Genomic DNA, 16479 nt, shown 5'->3' with positions numbered 1-16479 from the left:
GACGTTTTGAGTCACGCTATGTCAGGTCATTTCACTGCACTACAGGCCTTCTTCCATTTGGACTGTTGTTGTTGCTAACAACACATCCCTTTCCTGCTTTGGTTCTGCTCTGGCTGTGTGCACCCAGGAGGTCTTACACTAAGGGATTATTTGCAACCCTCTCTGTACTTCGTCATGTTCCATATCTCATGCTGTTATGCTGCAGCAAGTAGCATCCAGGAGAGAAGAGCCATTTCCTATAAACAGCTAAACTAATGATGTGAATGATTCCTGGTAATAATATTTGAAGGCAGTTTGATAGATCCAAGTTTAATGTGTTAATGAGTGTGTAAATCCTTGAGTTTGTAGAATCAAATGTTAAGGTATGTTGTTTGTTATGGTGTAGAATGATGTCCACAGGGCGATCCAGAGGACCAACTCAGCCATGTTCAACCAGGTCCTCATTCTCATCTGCACCTTACTCTGCCTGGTCTTCACTGGGTGAGCCAGCCTCTCCACCAGTTTGTTTTAGCTTTAGTGTGATTGACCCAGTTTACCTTTCTCTTCATCTTATCAGATTAACAAGTCTGGATGCCAAATATACCTTTATTTAATTATCCTGTTAAAACCTGTCGTGGTTTATTGTCTTAAGTATTAAGTTATAATGTTAGGTCTATTTAATGTTTATGTGACTCAGTCTCAACTGAAACTAGAGCTGCTGTTTGTGTATGATAGTACATACATTTACTATGTGACTGATAGCTTGTTACACAGTCACCATTAGATACTGCCCTGGTATGTTATTTATTTCTTTTTTGAATGAAAGCAACAGCGATTATTTTAAATTTTGTGCACTCCTAATAATTTCTAGATAATTTTCTTTGATGTTTTGTGGAAAGTACTGTGTAAATTGGTACTAATTATAGGGAAAACAGAGTGATTGGTCAGCACACAGTATTTTCAAACGCTAAGATAGCACAACCATCAGACCTGAGACTAGTTCACTGCAAGTCAGTTGAACATAGAAAAAAGGCAAACATATAAAGATCAAAGTTTCCAGCAATAAATTAATAATTAATGAATATTTATTTGGGTTTGAAAGGAGAAGCTCTTTTAAGGAAATTCCTCATGGGATCAGTACTAACCTCAACACAACAAATTGAACTAAATCACTCTTAAATTTCCCTGTGGTTATCATCAAATTACATTACTTTCAGGAAGCTTTCAAAAACACTATGTTATCTATTTATTATTATATAGAATTATTTTTACAGTAATGAGCCTGTAAAATTAAGTGTTACCAAAATGTGGTATGTGGAAAATAGGGAATCTGAGTGTGTAGCATGCATGTGTACAAGCTGAGCAGCTTTGTCTGATCAAATTGTCTAAAGTGGATGTTTATGTTTTATGTTTTACATTTTGGGGCAGGTACAAATAATTGCTGCAAACCATCAGCAGGATTTAAATTATATTTAAAATAAATTGAATTAAATGTTAGATTGAAATGGATTTAAATATATTCAATTATACTTTTGACTCATTGTGTTGCAGAGTGCATGATGAATAGTTCATGATAGTCATAAATGCTGACTTTGTGTTTGTTTGTCTGTATATATGATTTATCTAACCTGCAGCACATGTGGAATCCAGCACCTGGAACGAGCAGGCAAGAACCTCTCCCTCTTCAATTCCTTCTACTTCTGCATTGTCACCTTCTCCACTGTGGGCTTTGGAGACGTCACTCCACGCATATGGCCCTCCCAGCTGCTGGTAGTCATCATGATCTGTGTGGCTCTGGTGGTGCTGCCTCTGCAGGTAGGAAGACGCTGAAATAATCTTGGATAACTTTTCAGTCTTTTTTGTGTGAGCTCTAGTTTTACTCAGCTTGTTGTGCATCAGTTTGAGGAGCTGATCTACCTGTGGATGGAGAGACAGAAGTCTGGAGGGAATTACAGCCGCCACAGAGCACAGACAGAGAAACATGTAGTACTGTGTGTCAGCGCACTCAAAATAGACCTGCTCATGGATTTTCTCAATGAATTCTACGCCCATCCTAGACTGCAGGTACAGATACATGGCAGCAAAATACACAAGTGTATTTTTATACACACATGGATAGGATGTGATAGTAGTCTGGTGTGTTTCTAGGGATAACACAGCAGCTGAGACACATAAGGAAATTTGTAGCAAGCATTTTGTGACGTTAACATCTTCTGCATGCTTCTTCATGCATCCCACAGTAGTTATTAATGTGACTGTGTACTGTTTTTAGGATTACTATGTGGTGATCCTATGTCCAAGTGAAATGGACCTCCAGGTGCGGAGAGTTCTGCAGATCCCTCTGTGGTCGCAAAGGGTCATCTATCTGCAAGGATCTGTCCTCAAAGACCAGGATCTACTCAGAGCCAAGTAAGTGACAGAACCTAAAAGACTTAAACTCAACATATAGTTGACTTTTTTTAACAGTCTCTGAAAACAGAGACATTTTGTAAAATGTTGCTTTCTACACAAGCAGCATGCAGGCTCACACTCTCAGGTATGTTTTTATCAGTGTGGCCTTCGCAATGGCAATGTTGGTCTTCTTGTCTTTCAGTCAGTTCACCACTTTGGTCCAAACTGAAATATCTCAACAACTATTGGCTAGATTGTCATGAAATTTGAACAGAAAACTGTAGAAGATTAAACCTGTTGATTTTGTTAATCCCCTCTCGCAACACCAGCAGGTCAAAAGTTACATTTATCCAGTTAAATATATTTCATTATCTACTGGATGAATTGCAACAAACGTTTGTACAGACAGTTGGTAATGTTTCTGGTGATCCCCTGATTTTTCCTTTTGTGGCACCATGATGGTTTTTAGTGAAATGTCTAGACATCAGTTCAATGGATTGACATTAAATTTGGCACAGACTTTCATATTCCCCCCTGGATGAACTGCAATAACAGTTATGCTGATAACTTTTCATCTAATGCCATCATCAGGTCAAAACTGAACTTTGTCCAGTACTTGAATGTCAGCATTCTTTATGGTAAACTAAGATGGTGAACATGGTAAAAATTACACCTGTTGAGCATCGGCATGTTAGCACTGTCATCTGTGTTGTTGATGCTTAGCAACAACACAGTTTAGCTCAAAGCACTCACAGAGCTGCCGGCATGACTGACAGCTCTTGGTCTTGTTATTCATCTGCCTCCCAAAACAAGCATTTTTAAATCTGTTGCTTTCCAACTCTTCATCATAGAGGCTTACGCTCTCAGGTTAAACTTACCTGTTTGGTTGTGTACATGGTTGAGATGGAATATGCAGCAGAAATGTGGCTTAATGAAACCAGTGTAAACACAGTGTGATGAAAAACACGAAGGCTAGTACATGTGGCTGAGGTGTTATGATATGCTGTGTGACTGACTAAGACTTGATCACACAAATCCACCTGTTGTGAGAAATAGCACTGATTGGTCTAATTGGTCTAATTGCTATAATTAACGATGAAACAAATCATCTAATTTTGATCTCTTCATTGAAAGTAAGCTTACTGGGAGGATGGTGGATGTTAGCGCTTGGCCTGAGCAGCGACTGCATCATTTACATTTAATGATGCTTCTTGCGAATAAGCACAGCTCCTTATGATTGTCAACCTGACTTTGCAGCATGCACCCAAACTTGCTTTGTCTCAGATCAAATTGTCTATACTCAGGGTTAGCATTTTAGAGTTTGCATTCTGGGACTGGTATAAATGATTGCAGCAAACCTTGAGGCTCCCATCAGTATGATGTGAATCTCTATTGTCTTTCTATTCCTTAATATCACCCTGATTTTCTTTCATTCCTTTCTCAGTAAATAGGCTTGTCAGAGCTATTGTGTGGCGTCGTACTCAGACAACATTGTAATTATTCATTCAAGCTATACCCATTTCTTTTGAGACTCTGCTGGTTAAGAGCGCCACTTTCTCTGAGGAGAGCAAACATGATCTGTCTCACATTCATCTGATAATTTTTAGTTCTAAAAGTTTTGTGAATGAGACTATGTGGAAAATTTTATGAAAATATTAAAAACCCGCTGTCAATCTGTACGTCAATAAGATTATTTCTGTAGTCTCAGTGACATGCATGTTTCAAAGCACTTAACAGAGATACAGCCAAACCTAAGTGGTAAATCGATTGAATTTACACATAAAGGTGAGTTTAGTCATCTTTGGTAGTAGTACAGACTCTGGAGGAACTTTTTACCAGTCTATGATGGGGCTCTAACAAAAAGATGCTGCACGAATGGAAATGTATTCCCAGGAAAAATAATATCTGCTGTTTTACTTCTACCATTCATTGTTTTATGTGTCTCTTTCAAGTCCCCAACCTGATGTAGGTGTAATGCTAAAACAACAAAAAGCCATAAAAAAGCCATTGCAAAAGAACACAGTAGTTCAGCAGACACTCCCAAGAAAAGGGAAGAAATTAAATTAGTAAAAAATGTAAATAAAAAAGATGGAAAAAGCCTTGATATCCTGTACTTGTAGAGGTAAGCCTGCAGTTGTACCATATGATATGCAATACTTCACACCAAAAAAAGTATTACTTTGATGAAAATGTGTTATATAACCTGACTGTATACATTTGGCAGGGGTTTGAGCAATTAGAGGTAAAGGACTGGGTGTGTGTGTCGAGCTTACATCCTGCATCTGGCTCCATTTCAAATCCTCCCACACTTGTTTTGCATTCTGCACTCTCCTGGCTGTATTAATCATATGCAAAAACAGTTCCACATTCACTGCACATATATTCTACAGAGCATTTCAGGATGATCTTTGTGTATTTGTCTACATGCAGTGTTAAACTGAATATTAAATCAAAGGGGTGTTGCTGTTATCTCCTCTGACTGGTCAAAAGTCATTTCAGTTGCAGTTGGACTGGCTGACTCTTTTGCTTCAGGATTTGTGATTTTTTCTTTCGTTTTATAATTGAGTGATTTACCTTTTTCCATGTATTTTGACCATGTTCTATTATTCATCAACTTGTCTGCAGAATGGATGACGCAGAGGCTTGTTTCATTCTAAGCAGTCGTAACGAGGTGGATCGCATGGCTGCGGTAAGAAGACAAGCAACTAATCAACTCCCTGCCTCTTTATCAATTATGCATTGTCATTTATTTGCTTACAAAAACTTAAGTCATTACTTCTGTCGATCATGAGGCCGATCACTAATTAATTAAAAGATTAACTTTAAAATGCAAGGGTAGAAAATGCATTATCTTTGACTGTGTCTCCTCAGGACCACCAGACCATCCTTAGAGCCTGGGCAGTGAAGGACTTTGCCCCAAATTGCCCTCTTTATGTCCAGATACTCAAACCTGAAAATAAGTTCCATGTTAAATTTGCAGGTGAGAGTTTCTAGACTTTCAGTGAAACATTGCATTCACGTCGCACTCCTTCAAGAAGTAATTTTGTGTTTTCTGAAACACTCATATTTGATTTCTGGCAGAGAGTTAGATGCAAATATTAATACCACTCTCATATTTATGTATTAAAGCAGCCAGTATCATTTTTTTTTACAGTGGTTCACAAAACTGAACAGACAAGTTAGCTACTAGCTAGTGAGCACAGTGGAAATGGTCAGCAGCTAAAAAGCCAGATATTACCTTCACAAGTCGGTGGAGAATAAAAACTGAGTGAATACTGAACTTACATTCAACAACTCCCAGTGAACTCTAATGTTTCTTTGTAACTGTTGGACCTTTACTATTAGCTTACAAGTTTGCCATATAAACTTAAATAAGTGCTAATATGTCAATTTTGTATTTACAGCTTCTTCCACTGCCCTTAAGTAGTCAAGAAATCAGTTATTGAAGGCTTTAATATGAAGGTGGGCTGGGAGTGGGTTAGAGAGGCGTTGCTTGGCGATTTTTGAAGTTTGAGAAAGCTAGTCTAATTTACGATAAGATAAACATTACTGATCTCATGCTAAGTTAATTCAGTCCTATCTACTGCCATACTCAATGAATGGATAAGTATCAATATCCTCATTAACTCTTGACCAGAAAGAAAATACATTTATTTTTCGAAATGTCAAAATTTTCTAATTATACCTTACACGTACCTGAGTAACATAATATAACTTTTACTTGTGGGACAGCTCCTCTGGATCAGCTCATTTTCTTCTGTTTTCAGATCATGTTGTGTGTGAGGAAGAGTTCAAGTATGCCATGTTGGCTCTCAACTGTGTTTGTCCCGCCACCTCCACCTTGGTCACGCTCCTCGTACACACCTCTCGTGGACGGTTAGTCATCTTGCACAACCAGGCGTCCTCAGGCTTTTTGATTTCTCCTCAGTGTGATCACAAAGTTCAGATTTCTTCACATGTTCATGTCTGCTGATGTATATATAGCCTCCATAAAGCTGGCTTAGAGCAGTGAATGAGCCCCAGAGAAGACAAAAGTCTTATTTCATTGTGGAGCTCAGCAGGATGTAAAGAGTGCCTTAAACCAAAAGAGAGACCAGGCAGCACCCACATTGATTTTTTAGGATGTGTTCCCCGTAGAACTGTGTGAAAAGCTCTGCAGTGGAAAATGATTTTTCACAGCATGCAAATGTATCACTTTTAAAAGCTGATGTCAATGGCTGAAGGAAGCTGCCTTTAAAGGGAATCAATTTAACACTTACTGTGCGCCTGACAACTCTTTAGAAAAGTGAGGTTTTGTGTGTTTCTCTTAGACAAAAGCATACAGGTTTTCAGATTGCACTCACAATTGTATATATGTGTGTATTATGTGTATTAGTATTAGTAAATGTGTATTACAGTTGTCTGTGTATGAGCGATGTACGTTCATGCAAATGTGCACTTGTGTGCATGTTTGCATCACATGTGTGGGCGTATTTGAGTGCAGATGAATTTAGAGACATGCAGCCCATCTATGGTGTTTAGTGGGAAATATTGACAATAACAAGCATATTTACCTTTTACAACAAGTTACACTGTGGAAACCTGAAAGTGTGATACAATTTATAATCATCCTATGTAAATATTAATAAGTGCTAAAAAGCAAGTATGTAAACTGCTTCCCTGAGCATCTCTTGTAGCCCATTAAACTCCATCAAAGTGCTTTAAGAGCAATTACTGTAATTACCGGAAGTCATTACAAAGGGCCTATTAGAGTGAAGCTTACTGACTGACAGATGGATGAAGCTGTCGACCTGTCGTACATTTGTCTGTATTTTGTCTGAATGAATGCAGAGAAGGACAACAGTCTCCGGAGCAGTGGCAGAGGATGTATGGGTGTTGCTCTGGCAACGAGGTCTACCACATCCGACTGTGTGACAGCAAGTTCTTTGGAGAATATAATGGCAAAAGCTTCACATATGCCTCCTTTCACGCGCACAAGAAGTGAGTTGACATGTAAGCTAAAGCATCTTTTTCAGATGCTGACAAGTTGAAAAGAACATTTACAAGGGTTGTTACAGATTTCTTTCTTTGTCTTTATTTTTGTCTCTTTTTTTGTCTTGCTAAAAGTGATATCAAATTTTCAGCCTGAACAATTAATTTGAGCCTCAAGCATCAATTTGTAGCTTTGTAGTCCTGTGGTTTTATGGCTTAAAATTTAATGATACAATTTTGTTGCCAGATCAAGTACATGCTAACAGTATGTATGTGATGTTCTCCAGGTACGGCGTGTGTCTGATTGGTATAAAGAGTGAAGACAACAAGAGCATCCTGCTGAACCCTGGCCCACGCCACATCATGGCTGCCACAGACACCTGCTACTACATCAACATCACCAAGGAGGAGAACTCAGCCTTCATCTTTAACCAGGAGGAGAGGAAGGGCCGCCCTGCTGGAGGGATCTATGACGGACCCTCACAGCTTCCTGTGCACAGCATTATTGCTAGCATGGGTGAGAAAGGAGCCAGAATATGAAGCCTGAATAAGAAAAAGAAGCCTGAAAGGCACTAATGTATTTGGGAGGCGAGATGCTTGTCCATTACCTGTTATTTAAAGCGCAGGTGAATATATGTTACAGGTACCGTTGCTATGGATCTTCAGAACACGAGTCCACCTGATGTCTCAGGTGGTAAGCTGGTCCCACCTACAGTAAACGGGACAGGGAGCCGCCGGCCAAGTATTGCACCGGTCCAGGAACTTGCCGACTCCGCCTCAATCCTGCCATGTGACCTCCTCAGCGACCAATCAGAGGATGACTCTGTCTTCACAGACGAGAAAGACCACTCATCTACTGAGTAAGGATTCTGTAATTCCCAGTCCATAAAATACTTTAAAAGATTTTACGGTCCTTCTACATTTGATACTTTAAGTATATTTTGCTGATAATTCTTACTGTGCTATTACTTAGGCAAGACGTTTAGTGCAGGACTCTTACACATAACAGGGCGTATTGTGGTATTACTACTTTAGCTTAAGTAAAAAAACAGAGGTCTTTATTTAACACTCTGCAACCTCCCAAAATATCTCTGCAAAACGGACTAAAATATTTTCCTCACCTGTTAAGATTCTGTGAATAGTTTACCCAGCATGCAGTTGAACTTGGACTGCTCTGTTGGTTAATTTCCAAGGTAACATGAATTAATTAGTGAACTCTGCATATTCTGAAAAGTACCTCTAAATGTTCTGTAAATTGTTAAACATGAAAAAAGCTTAACAAGAAATTACAAAACCTGACCAATTTTGAACACAGTGGACAGTATGTCCATAAAATGTGTCATTCATGCTTTTTGGATTTGTTGCCAGGTATGTGAAAGGTTATCCCCCTAACTCTCCGTACATTGGGAGCTCGCCCACCTTGTGCCATCTGTTGGCTGAAAAAGCCCCGTTTTGCTGCCTACGACTGGACCAGGTGGGCAGTCGCTGTTCCTCCAACTTAGTCACTCACTCACTCACTCAGTGCCTCCATCATTCCTTAAACTCCTTCCCCTGTCTCTGTCCTTCACTTGATAAAAGCAAACCAAAAATACCTGTCTGTTTTCTCTTTTTTTTCATTCTCTTTGCAGGGTTGCAGGCACAACAGTTTTGAGGATGCTAAGGCGTATGGTTTTAAAAACAAGCTCATCATTGTGTCTGCTGAGACCGCAGGGAACGGTCTCTATAACTTCATAGTGCCTCTCAGAGCTTATTACAGACCCAGGAAAGAACTCAATCCCATTGTCTTACTGCTGGATAACCCGTGAGTTCACCTTAACACACATACAATAAAACAAACACATATTGTTCCTTTTCTTTCCCCTTCATTCTGTCCTCCACCATTTCACGGCGGGAAATGTGACGTATGCTAAGAGCTCACGTCAACCGAGCACTTAGGACAAGGCTGTGGAGGTGGGACTCCATTGTCAGCTCTGATGTTAGGTTACTGCTGCTGCTCACAGTGACGGTGTGTTTTGAGCAACAAAGAAAAATAAAAATGCCGCTCTCTCTATCTCCAGACAGTCACCATGGCAACTTGCTTTGCCTTGAACCTGAATAATATATATTGCTACAAGGGGAGAAAAAGATGGAGAAAATGATTTCTTTGGAGAACACCAAGCAGGCTTTTAATCGACAGCCCTGATGTGTCCCTTTTCAGCCCCCTCATGCGAGCTCTCAGGACTCTCATAGAGACACGCACATAACAATAAATTCTCCCTCTGTGCAGCATTCGCTCCCTCCCTCCCTATCGCTTTCGCGCACACACGAATACAAACACCCACACACTTGGATACGCAATTCAGGCACTTACGACAGCCTTGGGTCTCTAGTCAGCAGGACTGGGCAGATGCATAAAGTAATGTTCTATCGGGGTGGTGTTGGAGGACAGGCAGTAATAAGGCGACTAAATTTCTCGGAGTGTGTTCAGCAACAGATGGACTTATTCCTCAGCCTAAAGACACATTAACTAGGGAGGTGAACTACTGTAGACAGATTTGCCAGTCTATCACAGTGCTTCATATAGAGACAGATAACCATTAATTCCCATGGGCAATCAGGAGTCACCAATTAACCTGACCAGCATGTCTTTGGACTGTGGGAGGAAGTCAGAGTACCCGAGGAGAACCCACATGCAAACTCCACACAGAAAAGCCCTGGGTGATCCCAGAACATCCTTGCTGTGAAGTGACAGTGCAAAACACTGCACCACCGTGCTGCCCCCATTCTAAACATCAAATGCCAAATACATTTACATAAATTCAGGTAACAGCAGAAGAAAGAAGAGAAATGCTAAAGTCTAAAGTTTATCCTAATGAAGGGCTCATCTGTCAAGCTTTCTCCAAGTAACTGACAAACTTAAATGTTTCTTTGGTGAAGCAGTCTTATTGCGTCATTCCAGTTTCAAACATTTTCCTTTTTTAATCATACCAAACATTATATTGTGTGGTTTTGTGTAAAAAGGACAACAGAGCACAAACAAATTTTGTATATCATGTATGTTTCCTTTAGGCCAGATAATCACTTTCTGGAGGCCATCTGCTGTTTCCCTATGGTCTACTATATGGCTGGGACCATAGACAAGTAAGACTTTCGTATAATCTTCTGCTTTTCATCAAAATGTGATTTTATATTAAATTGGAGATTTAATTGGATGTGATGTTCTAGGCAAGTTGGTTCTTATGCTCATTGTGTGTGTGTGTGTGTGTGTGTGTGTGTGTGTGTGTGTGTGTGTGTGTGCATGTGTTTCAGTCTGGACAGCCTGCTGCAGTGTGGCATTATTTACGCTGATAATTTGGTTGTTGTGGATAAAGAGAGTACAATGAGTGCTGAGGAGGACTACATGGCCGATGCCAAAACTATTGTCAATGTACAGACAATGTTCAGGTACAAATTTTCAACAGCAGCTTTTGCTAAAATGATTTTGAAAAAATTTGCTAATAAATCGTGATATTTAGTCACATCTCCTGCTTCATGTTTTTCCTTTTCTTTTTTTTTTCATCACATTTGCCCTTGTTGCAGGTTGTTTCCCAGTCTCAGCATCATCACAGAGCTTACTCATCCATCCAACATGAGATTCATGCAGTTCAGAGCAAAGGACTGCTATTCATTGGCTCTCTCCAAGCTCGAGAAGGTAAGACATAACAAGAGGGCTTACAGTGAATTACATGGTGTGAATTATGAGCATGAATTGTAAAGAGAGGGTATAAAAAAATTCTGTAGATTTTTTTAAAGCTAGTCTTCACACTGTTATTATATTTGCCATTTCCATCTGATTTTTTTTACTGTTAGAAAAGTGACAGACCTTTAAATGTGTTACCTGGTTCTCCCCCAACAGAAAGAGCGTGATAAAGGCTCCAACTTGGCCTTCATGTTTCGCCTACCTTTCGCTGCAGGCAGAGTGTTCAGTATCAGCATGCTGGACACCCTCCTCTATCAGGTTGGTACACACCAACAGCTGAGTGCTTAGTCTCAGATGACTCTTCAATACGAGGCGAAATGAATGGATGTGTCTTACAGCAGCAGCAGAGAGCCACTTATCACCTGAAGAAAAGAGAACGGCATCAGCATCATAAAGCAAAAGTGCCCTCTTGTGTTCAGTCACTGAAAGGGAATTCACTCTGGGTTACTTATGCACACCATGCTTAAATAGAGTTATGGTTGTAACACTGTTTTTTTTTTCTTTCTGTGATTCCATGTCAGTCTTTTGTGAAGGACTACATGATCCTTATTGCAAGGCTGCTACTGGGACTGGATACCACTCCTGGATCAGGATACCTCTGTGCTGTGAGTTACATACTCATAGTTACAAGAACGGAGAGGAGACAAATGATCTGCAATGGTACCATACTCCAGCTGACTAGAGTAACCGTATACCCATTTATCTCCTGTTTCAGATGAAAGTAACTGAGGAGGATCTATGGATCAGCACTTACGGCAGACTGTTCCAGAAACTCTGCTCCTCTAGTGCCGAAATTCCCATTGGGATCTATCGGACAGAATCCCACATTTTCTCTACTTCTGAGGTGAGAGGATACTGTGAGTTGTATCAAACTAAGTCACTGGTTTTTAGCAGAACATGTAACAGGACTGTGTCTGTGGTCATGCCAGCACCTACTTGAGGCTGTACTGAAACATAGCAGTGCTTTGAGTTAATGATCAGTGGTGGAAGATGTCTCAGATTTCTGCTTAAGTAAAAGAAGCAATACCACAGTGCTATTCCCTGCATTCAGAATTAGTGATGTAAGCATCACTAATGCTGCAGTGTGCTGTATAACGCAATCTATAATAAAACATCATCATTTATCATTTTATTATGTTTTGTATTAGTAATCCGAATCTCCAAAGTAACCAGTGACTAAAGCTATCAAATAAATGTAGCTGAGTTAAAAGTAAAAAGTAAAGTAAAGTAACTTAATTTGGAAATACTCATGCAAAATACCTCAAGGTTAGCACAATTCTATTTGTAAGTTTTTATATTGCAGTGTGTGTAAAGCAATGCCAATGTTAATTTTTGTTTTGCTTCTATTTCTATCACTCCTTTTCTTGTACTGAAGTTAGCATGCTGGATGATAATGAGTCACTGTAGTGTCCATTTTGCTCTCAGTCCAACATGACAGTATGAAGAAGTAGCGCTGCCCAGATTGCATAATCTAACCTCTTGTCTTGTAAACACAATGATGACTGAAGCTCTTCGGAAGTAAACAGCTTTTCATGCTAATCTTGGCTATGTAACGATAGCAAAAACTTACATATAGCACCTTTAAATACAACAGTAAATCTGAGTAAATTTACTTAGTTTCATTTCACAACTGATGATGACAATGACAAATTTGAACATGCTGATGGTTAGCAGGTGTAATATTAAACATGTTCACCATCTTAGCTTAGAATGTTAATATGCTAACCTTTGTTAATAAGGACTCAATACAAAGTACAGCTGAGGCTGAGGTATTTGGTCATAAAGCAAAATACTGGACAAAATGAATTTTAACCTACTGATGGCACTAGATGGGAAGCCAGAGGCCCACCAAAGTCACTAGGATACATTTTCTGGGAACTAAAAATTATTATTACAGCTTCAAAGGATTATTGCTTCCATCTTCTCTGAACTTTTATTAAGACGAGCACCCTGGCTGTAGAGGTAACTCCCTGTCTCCCCACCTCAGTCTCAGGTGTCTGTCAGTGTCGACGACTGCGAGGACACCAAAGACAGGGGGGACGAGTCTCGCAGCAACGACCAATCAGATCACCCCCTGCTGAGGAAGAAGAGCATGCAGTGGGCGCGGCGGCTCAGTAAGAAAAGTGTGAGGTGGCAGGGGGTGAGCCGGGACTCCAGCAAGGACCATGCCCAGCGCATCGCCCAGCAGCGCCTCAACCTCTACCGACGCTCTGAGAGAGAGGAGCTGTCTGAACTGGTCCGCAACCGCATGAGGCATCTGGGCCTCCCCACCTCGGGATATGGTGAAGATAGACACATCTTTAACTGAGAAAGCTACTCTGTGTTTTCTTTTTCTAAACTTTCATGGCTGCTTCTGTTTAATGCTGATTTCTTGTCTAACTGCTGTTTGTAGAAGACCTAACTAATCTGACAGCCAGTGACGTCATGAACAGAGTCAATCTGGGCTACTTACAAGGTAAGCATTTCAGTCATGATCCTGCAACAGGAATTACATCATAACATCATACAGATGTGACAGCTCCAGTTTGCTGACTGTGGTGATATTTCTGTTTCAGATGAACAAAACGATCACCAGAACACCCTGTCCTATGTCCTGATTAACCCTTCTCCTGATACCAGGCTGGAGCTCAATGACATTGTGTAAGCATTACTCCATATTGCTCCCAACCAACTGAATAAAATACTGTATATGTATACATTCACATGTAATTACTAATTACTACCACTGTTTTTTTTTTTTTTAATTAATCCAAGTCATAATCAAAGCAAAAGTCTGATGCAAAAAATTTATTTAAAGTCATTTAATATATATATATATATATATATATATATATATATATATATATATATAAACTATTGAGTAAGCAGGGCACCTATTGGTATCCATGGTGATGGCTGTTTCCTGCTCACGATGGAGAGTGGCAAGTGCATCCCACAGTTTACTTGTTTATTTCACTTCTCTTCTTTAATACAGAGTGCCCTTCATGGCTAAGAGTGTGACTTCTGTAGTGAAGGGCTCGTGAGTAGGGATTAGTTTAGGAAAGTGCCTGAGTGCAGCGCTCCCAAGTGAGAACACTCAGTTCATCTGTCCTGCCTTCTCCCTTTCTCTTTCTCTCTCTCTCTCTCTCTCTCTCTCTCTCTGTCTCTCTCCCAGGTACTTGATTCGTTCAGACCCTCTGGCTCATGTCCCTGAGGTGCCTCCTGTCCACAGCAGCAGCCTGAAAGAGAGACACGAGTCCAGCATAGACACCAGAGAGGACACCCAGCTCTGATAGAATGCTGACTCTCACTGGTACACTCTTTCCCAATTGCCCCCACCACCTTCAGTTTTCATGGGGGGGGTTGTGGTTGTGTCCGCACAGGTCCAGTCTGACAGAGGACAATTTGTGCTACAATGTTCCAGCACTGCAGTTTACCACTGTATTATATGAGTGCCTACTGTTTGGCAGATGACATTTGATGTCATCTGTGACATTTTCATTCTCTTGCCACAGACACTGTATGTAAGAATAATGCATTCATTTCTGTGAAAGCTCTCTCCGATGAGCAGTCAGGGACACACTTGTTAACAAATAATTTGACCGATTTAAGGAATTTCAATCAGGTTCATCCCACCTGCAATCCTGCCCTTGGTTAGAGTCAATCTGATCCACCACAACAAAAAACTCTTATGAGTTTCCTTGTCCTTGAAACCTCCTGAATTTCACAGCAAACTGTACATTTTGTTTTTACTCTTTTAGGTTGTGGCTCCCTCTGGATTTATCCATCTTTTCTTTGCCTTTTAAAATGACAAATCAGACGCACATATTCCAAATTTCCCCAGGCCATACACTTACATATTTACCATCAATCACATAAAATCAAACATAACCTTCAACACTATGTGACTTAAATAAAATATGTGCATTTGAAGCTTTTATTTAAAGCTTATTTTTTGTAGCTGAAACATAGAGGTAGTTATTCAGTAGTGTAGAAGCCTACAAACAATGGTAGTTACTTATATGTTTGCTGCAGCACATTTCTTAGGTTGGATGAGGTTTTTGCACTACAAGAGCTCAGTTCAACCCTTTAAATATTCCATGCCATATATTCAGTATTGTGCCATTAAGGATTTCTTTGACTTGTACTATATTAGTAATGAGATGACCTCATTTTACTTTCAGCACTGCTCAGTGATTTGTGGCTGTTTGGGTGAGGTACTGTATGTATTTATAAAATGCTACATCCTGTACACAAGAATTTTCGACTGTGACTCCTTGACTTCATATGTATTTAAATGTTGAAAATATTTGTACTTGAGTTTCATTTTATTTTAATTTGCACATTAAAGTGCTACATTATGTTAAAAAACATATTGAAACTGTTTTGACTTGTCCAATAATTTTGCGTTAGCATTTCTGCACACCTCTAATTTAAGGGATACTTGAGTAGTTTGACATTTTGATAATTAGCTTAGATTTAGAAAAAAGGACTGATATCAGGTTTTTTTAATCTGCGAGCTAAGGTACAGGAGAATGTTAACTTAGCTTCGCATAATGACTATAAACAGGGGGAAATAGCTAGCCCAGCTCTGTCCAAAGGTCAAAAATCTTAGCACGTCTAAAGCTCATTCATTAACAGGTTGTTACAATACAATGTTCTGCTGAGGAACCATGGGTTCCCTTATTCATCTGGATATTACTTTGACATGTACCACCCACCTAAACATTGTTTTAGGCCAAGCACATACCCCCAATGGCAACAGCAATCCCAACGTCAGGGGCCTCCCCCAGCAGGATAATGCTCCCACCACACCACAAAAACTGCTCAGAAATGTCTCGAGGAACACAACAAAGAGCCCAAGGTTTTGACCTAAGTAAGTCAAATCTAGAAATTCACTCAGAAATCATAGAAAAAGAAGCTCCATTGTATCTGCAGAACTTGCCTTACTTCAGCTTTTTAGGTTTTCTTCTTTCTTCTTCTTCTAGACAACCTTAACTCAAAGCTGAGGTCTGCATGAAACAGTTCTCTACAAAAAAACATACTGTATGAAAATATAAAGATAAAAGTGCTAACAATTAGCGACAGAGACAAGAGGAAAGAACTTGTGTGACTAAAGAAACAGTGTTACCATAGCAATCAAGACCAAAGAGGAGAGCTAATCAGGCAACTCAAGTGAAAGCACCTGTGTGGTTTTACTCTGAGTGTGTGTGTGTGTGTGTGTGAAACACAGCACAGCAGCTGTGTAGGAGATGAACAGCAACAGAGAGAACAGGCAGCAGCACATTTTTGCAAATTTTCTTGGAATCAACTAGATAATTGCTAGATTTTGTTTGTCTAATTTGTACACACAATAACGAGTAACAACCAAGTTGTGGTTTTACTGGGGGGACCTACTGTTTCTTAGCTGGGAGCAATGACCTCCTTATGGGTTAAAATAA

General features: G+C 39.9%; 1 protein-coding gene across 2 annotated transcripts in view; it reads left to right on the top strand.

The window, feature by feature from the left end:
- Nucleotides 1-15402, top strand: part of kcnt1a (potassium sodium-activated channel subfamily T member 1a) — a 28151-nt gene extending 12749 nt beyond the window's left edge. For both annotated transcript variants that reach the window (XM_018662508.2, XM_018662509.2), the window contains 22 exons: nucleotides 386-480; nucleotides 1614-1794; nucleotides 1879-2043; nucleotides 2252-2388; nucleotides 4996-5059; nucleotides 5242-5350; nucleotides 6138-6246; nucleotides 7201-7350; nucleotides 7629-7858; nucleotides 7985-8201; nucleotides 8710-8815; nucleotides 8970-9142; nucleotides 10390-10461; nucleotides 10630-10764; nucleotides 10900-11011; nucleotides 11216-11317; nucleotides 11581-11664; nucleotides 11775-11903; nucleotides 13047-13341; nucleotides 13452-13514; nucleotides 13615-13699; nucleotides 14214-15402. In XM_018662508.2, the coding sequence (XP_018518024.1) occupies nucleotides 386-480; nucleotides 1614-1794; nucleotides 1879-2043; nucleotides 2252-2388; nucleotides 4996-5059; nucleotides 5242-5350; nucleotides 6138-6246; nucleotides 7201-7350; nucleotides 7629-7858; nucleotides 7985-8201; nucleotides 8710-8815; nucleotides 8970-9142; nucleotides 10390-10461; nucleotides 10630-10764; nucleotides 10900-11011; nucleotides 11216-11317; nucleotides 11581-11664; nucleotides 11775-11903; nucleotides 13047-13341; nucleotides 13452-13514; nucleotides 13615-13699; nucleotides 14214-14331 (2931 nt within the window). In that variant the 3' untranslated portion in view covers nucleotides 14332-15402. The remainder of the gene's footprint in view (nucleotides 1-385; nucleotides 481-1613; nucleotides 1795-1878; nucleotides 2044-2251; nucleotides 2389-4995; nucleotides 5060-5241; nucleotides 5351-6137; nucleotides 6247-7200; nucleotides 7351-7628; nucleotides 7859-7984; nucleotides 8202-8709; nucleotides 8816-8969; nucleotides 9143-10389; nucleotides 10462-10629; nucleotides 10765-10899; nucleotides 11012-11215; nucleotides 11318-11580; nucleotides 11665-11774; nucleotides 11904-13046; nucleotides 13342-13451; nucleotides 13515-13614; nucleotides 13700-14213) is intronic.
- The last annotated feature ends 1077 nt before the right edge of the window (nucleotides 15403-16479 follow it).

This window comes from Lates calcarifer, linkage group LG9 (genome assembly GCF_001640805.2).
Source record: "Lates calcarifer isolate ASB-BC8 linkage group LG9, TLL_Latcal_v3, whole genome shotgun sequence".
NCBI classification, from domain to species: Eukaryota; Metazoa; Chordata; class Actinopteri; family Centropomidae; genus Lates; species Lates calcarifer.
This window is presented reverse-complemented; position numbering and strand designations above follow the sequence as displayed.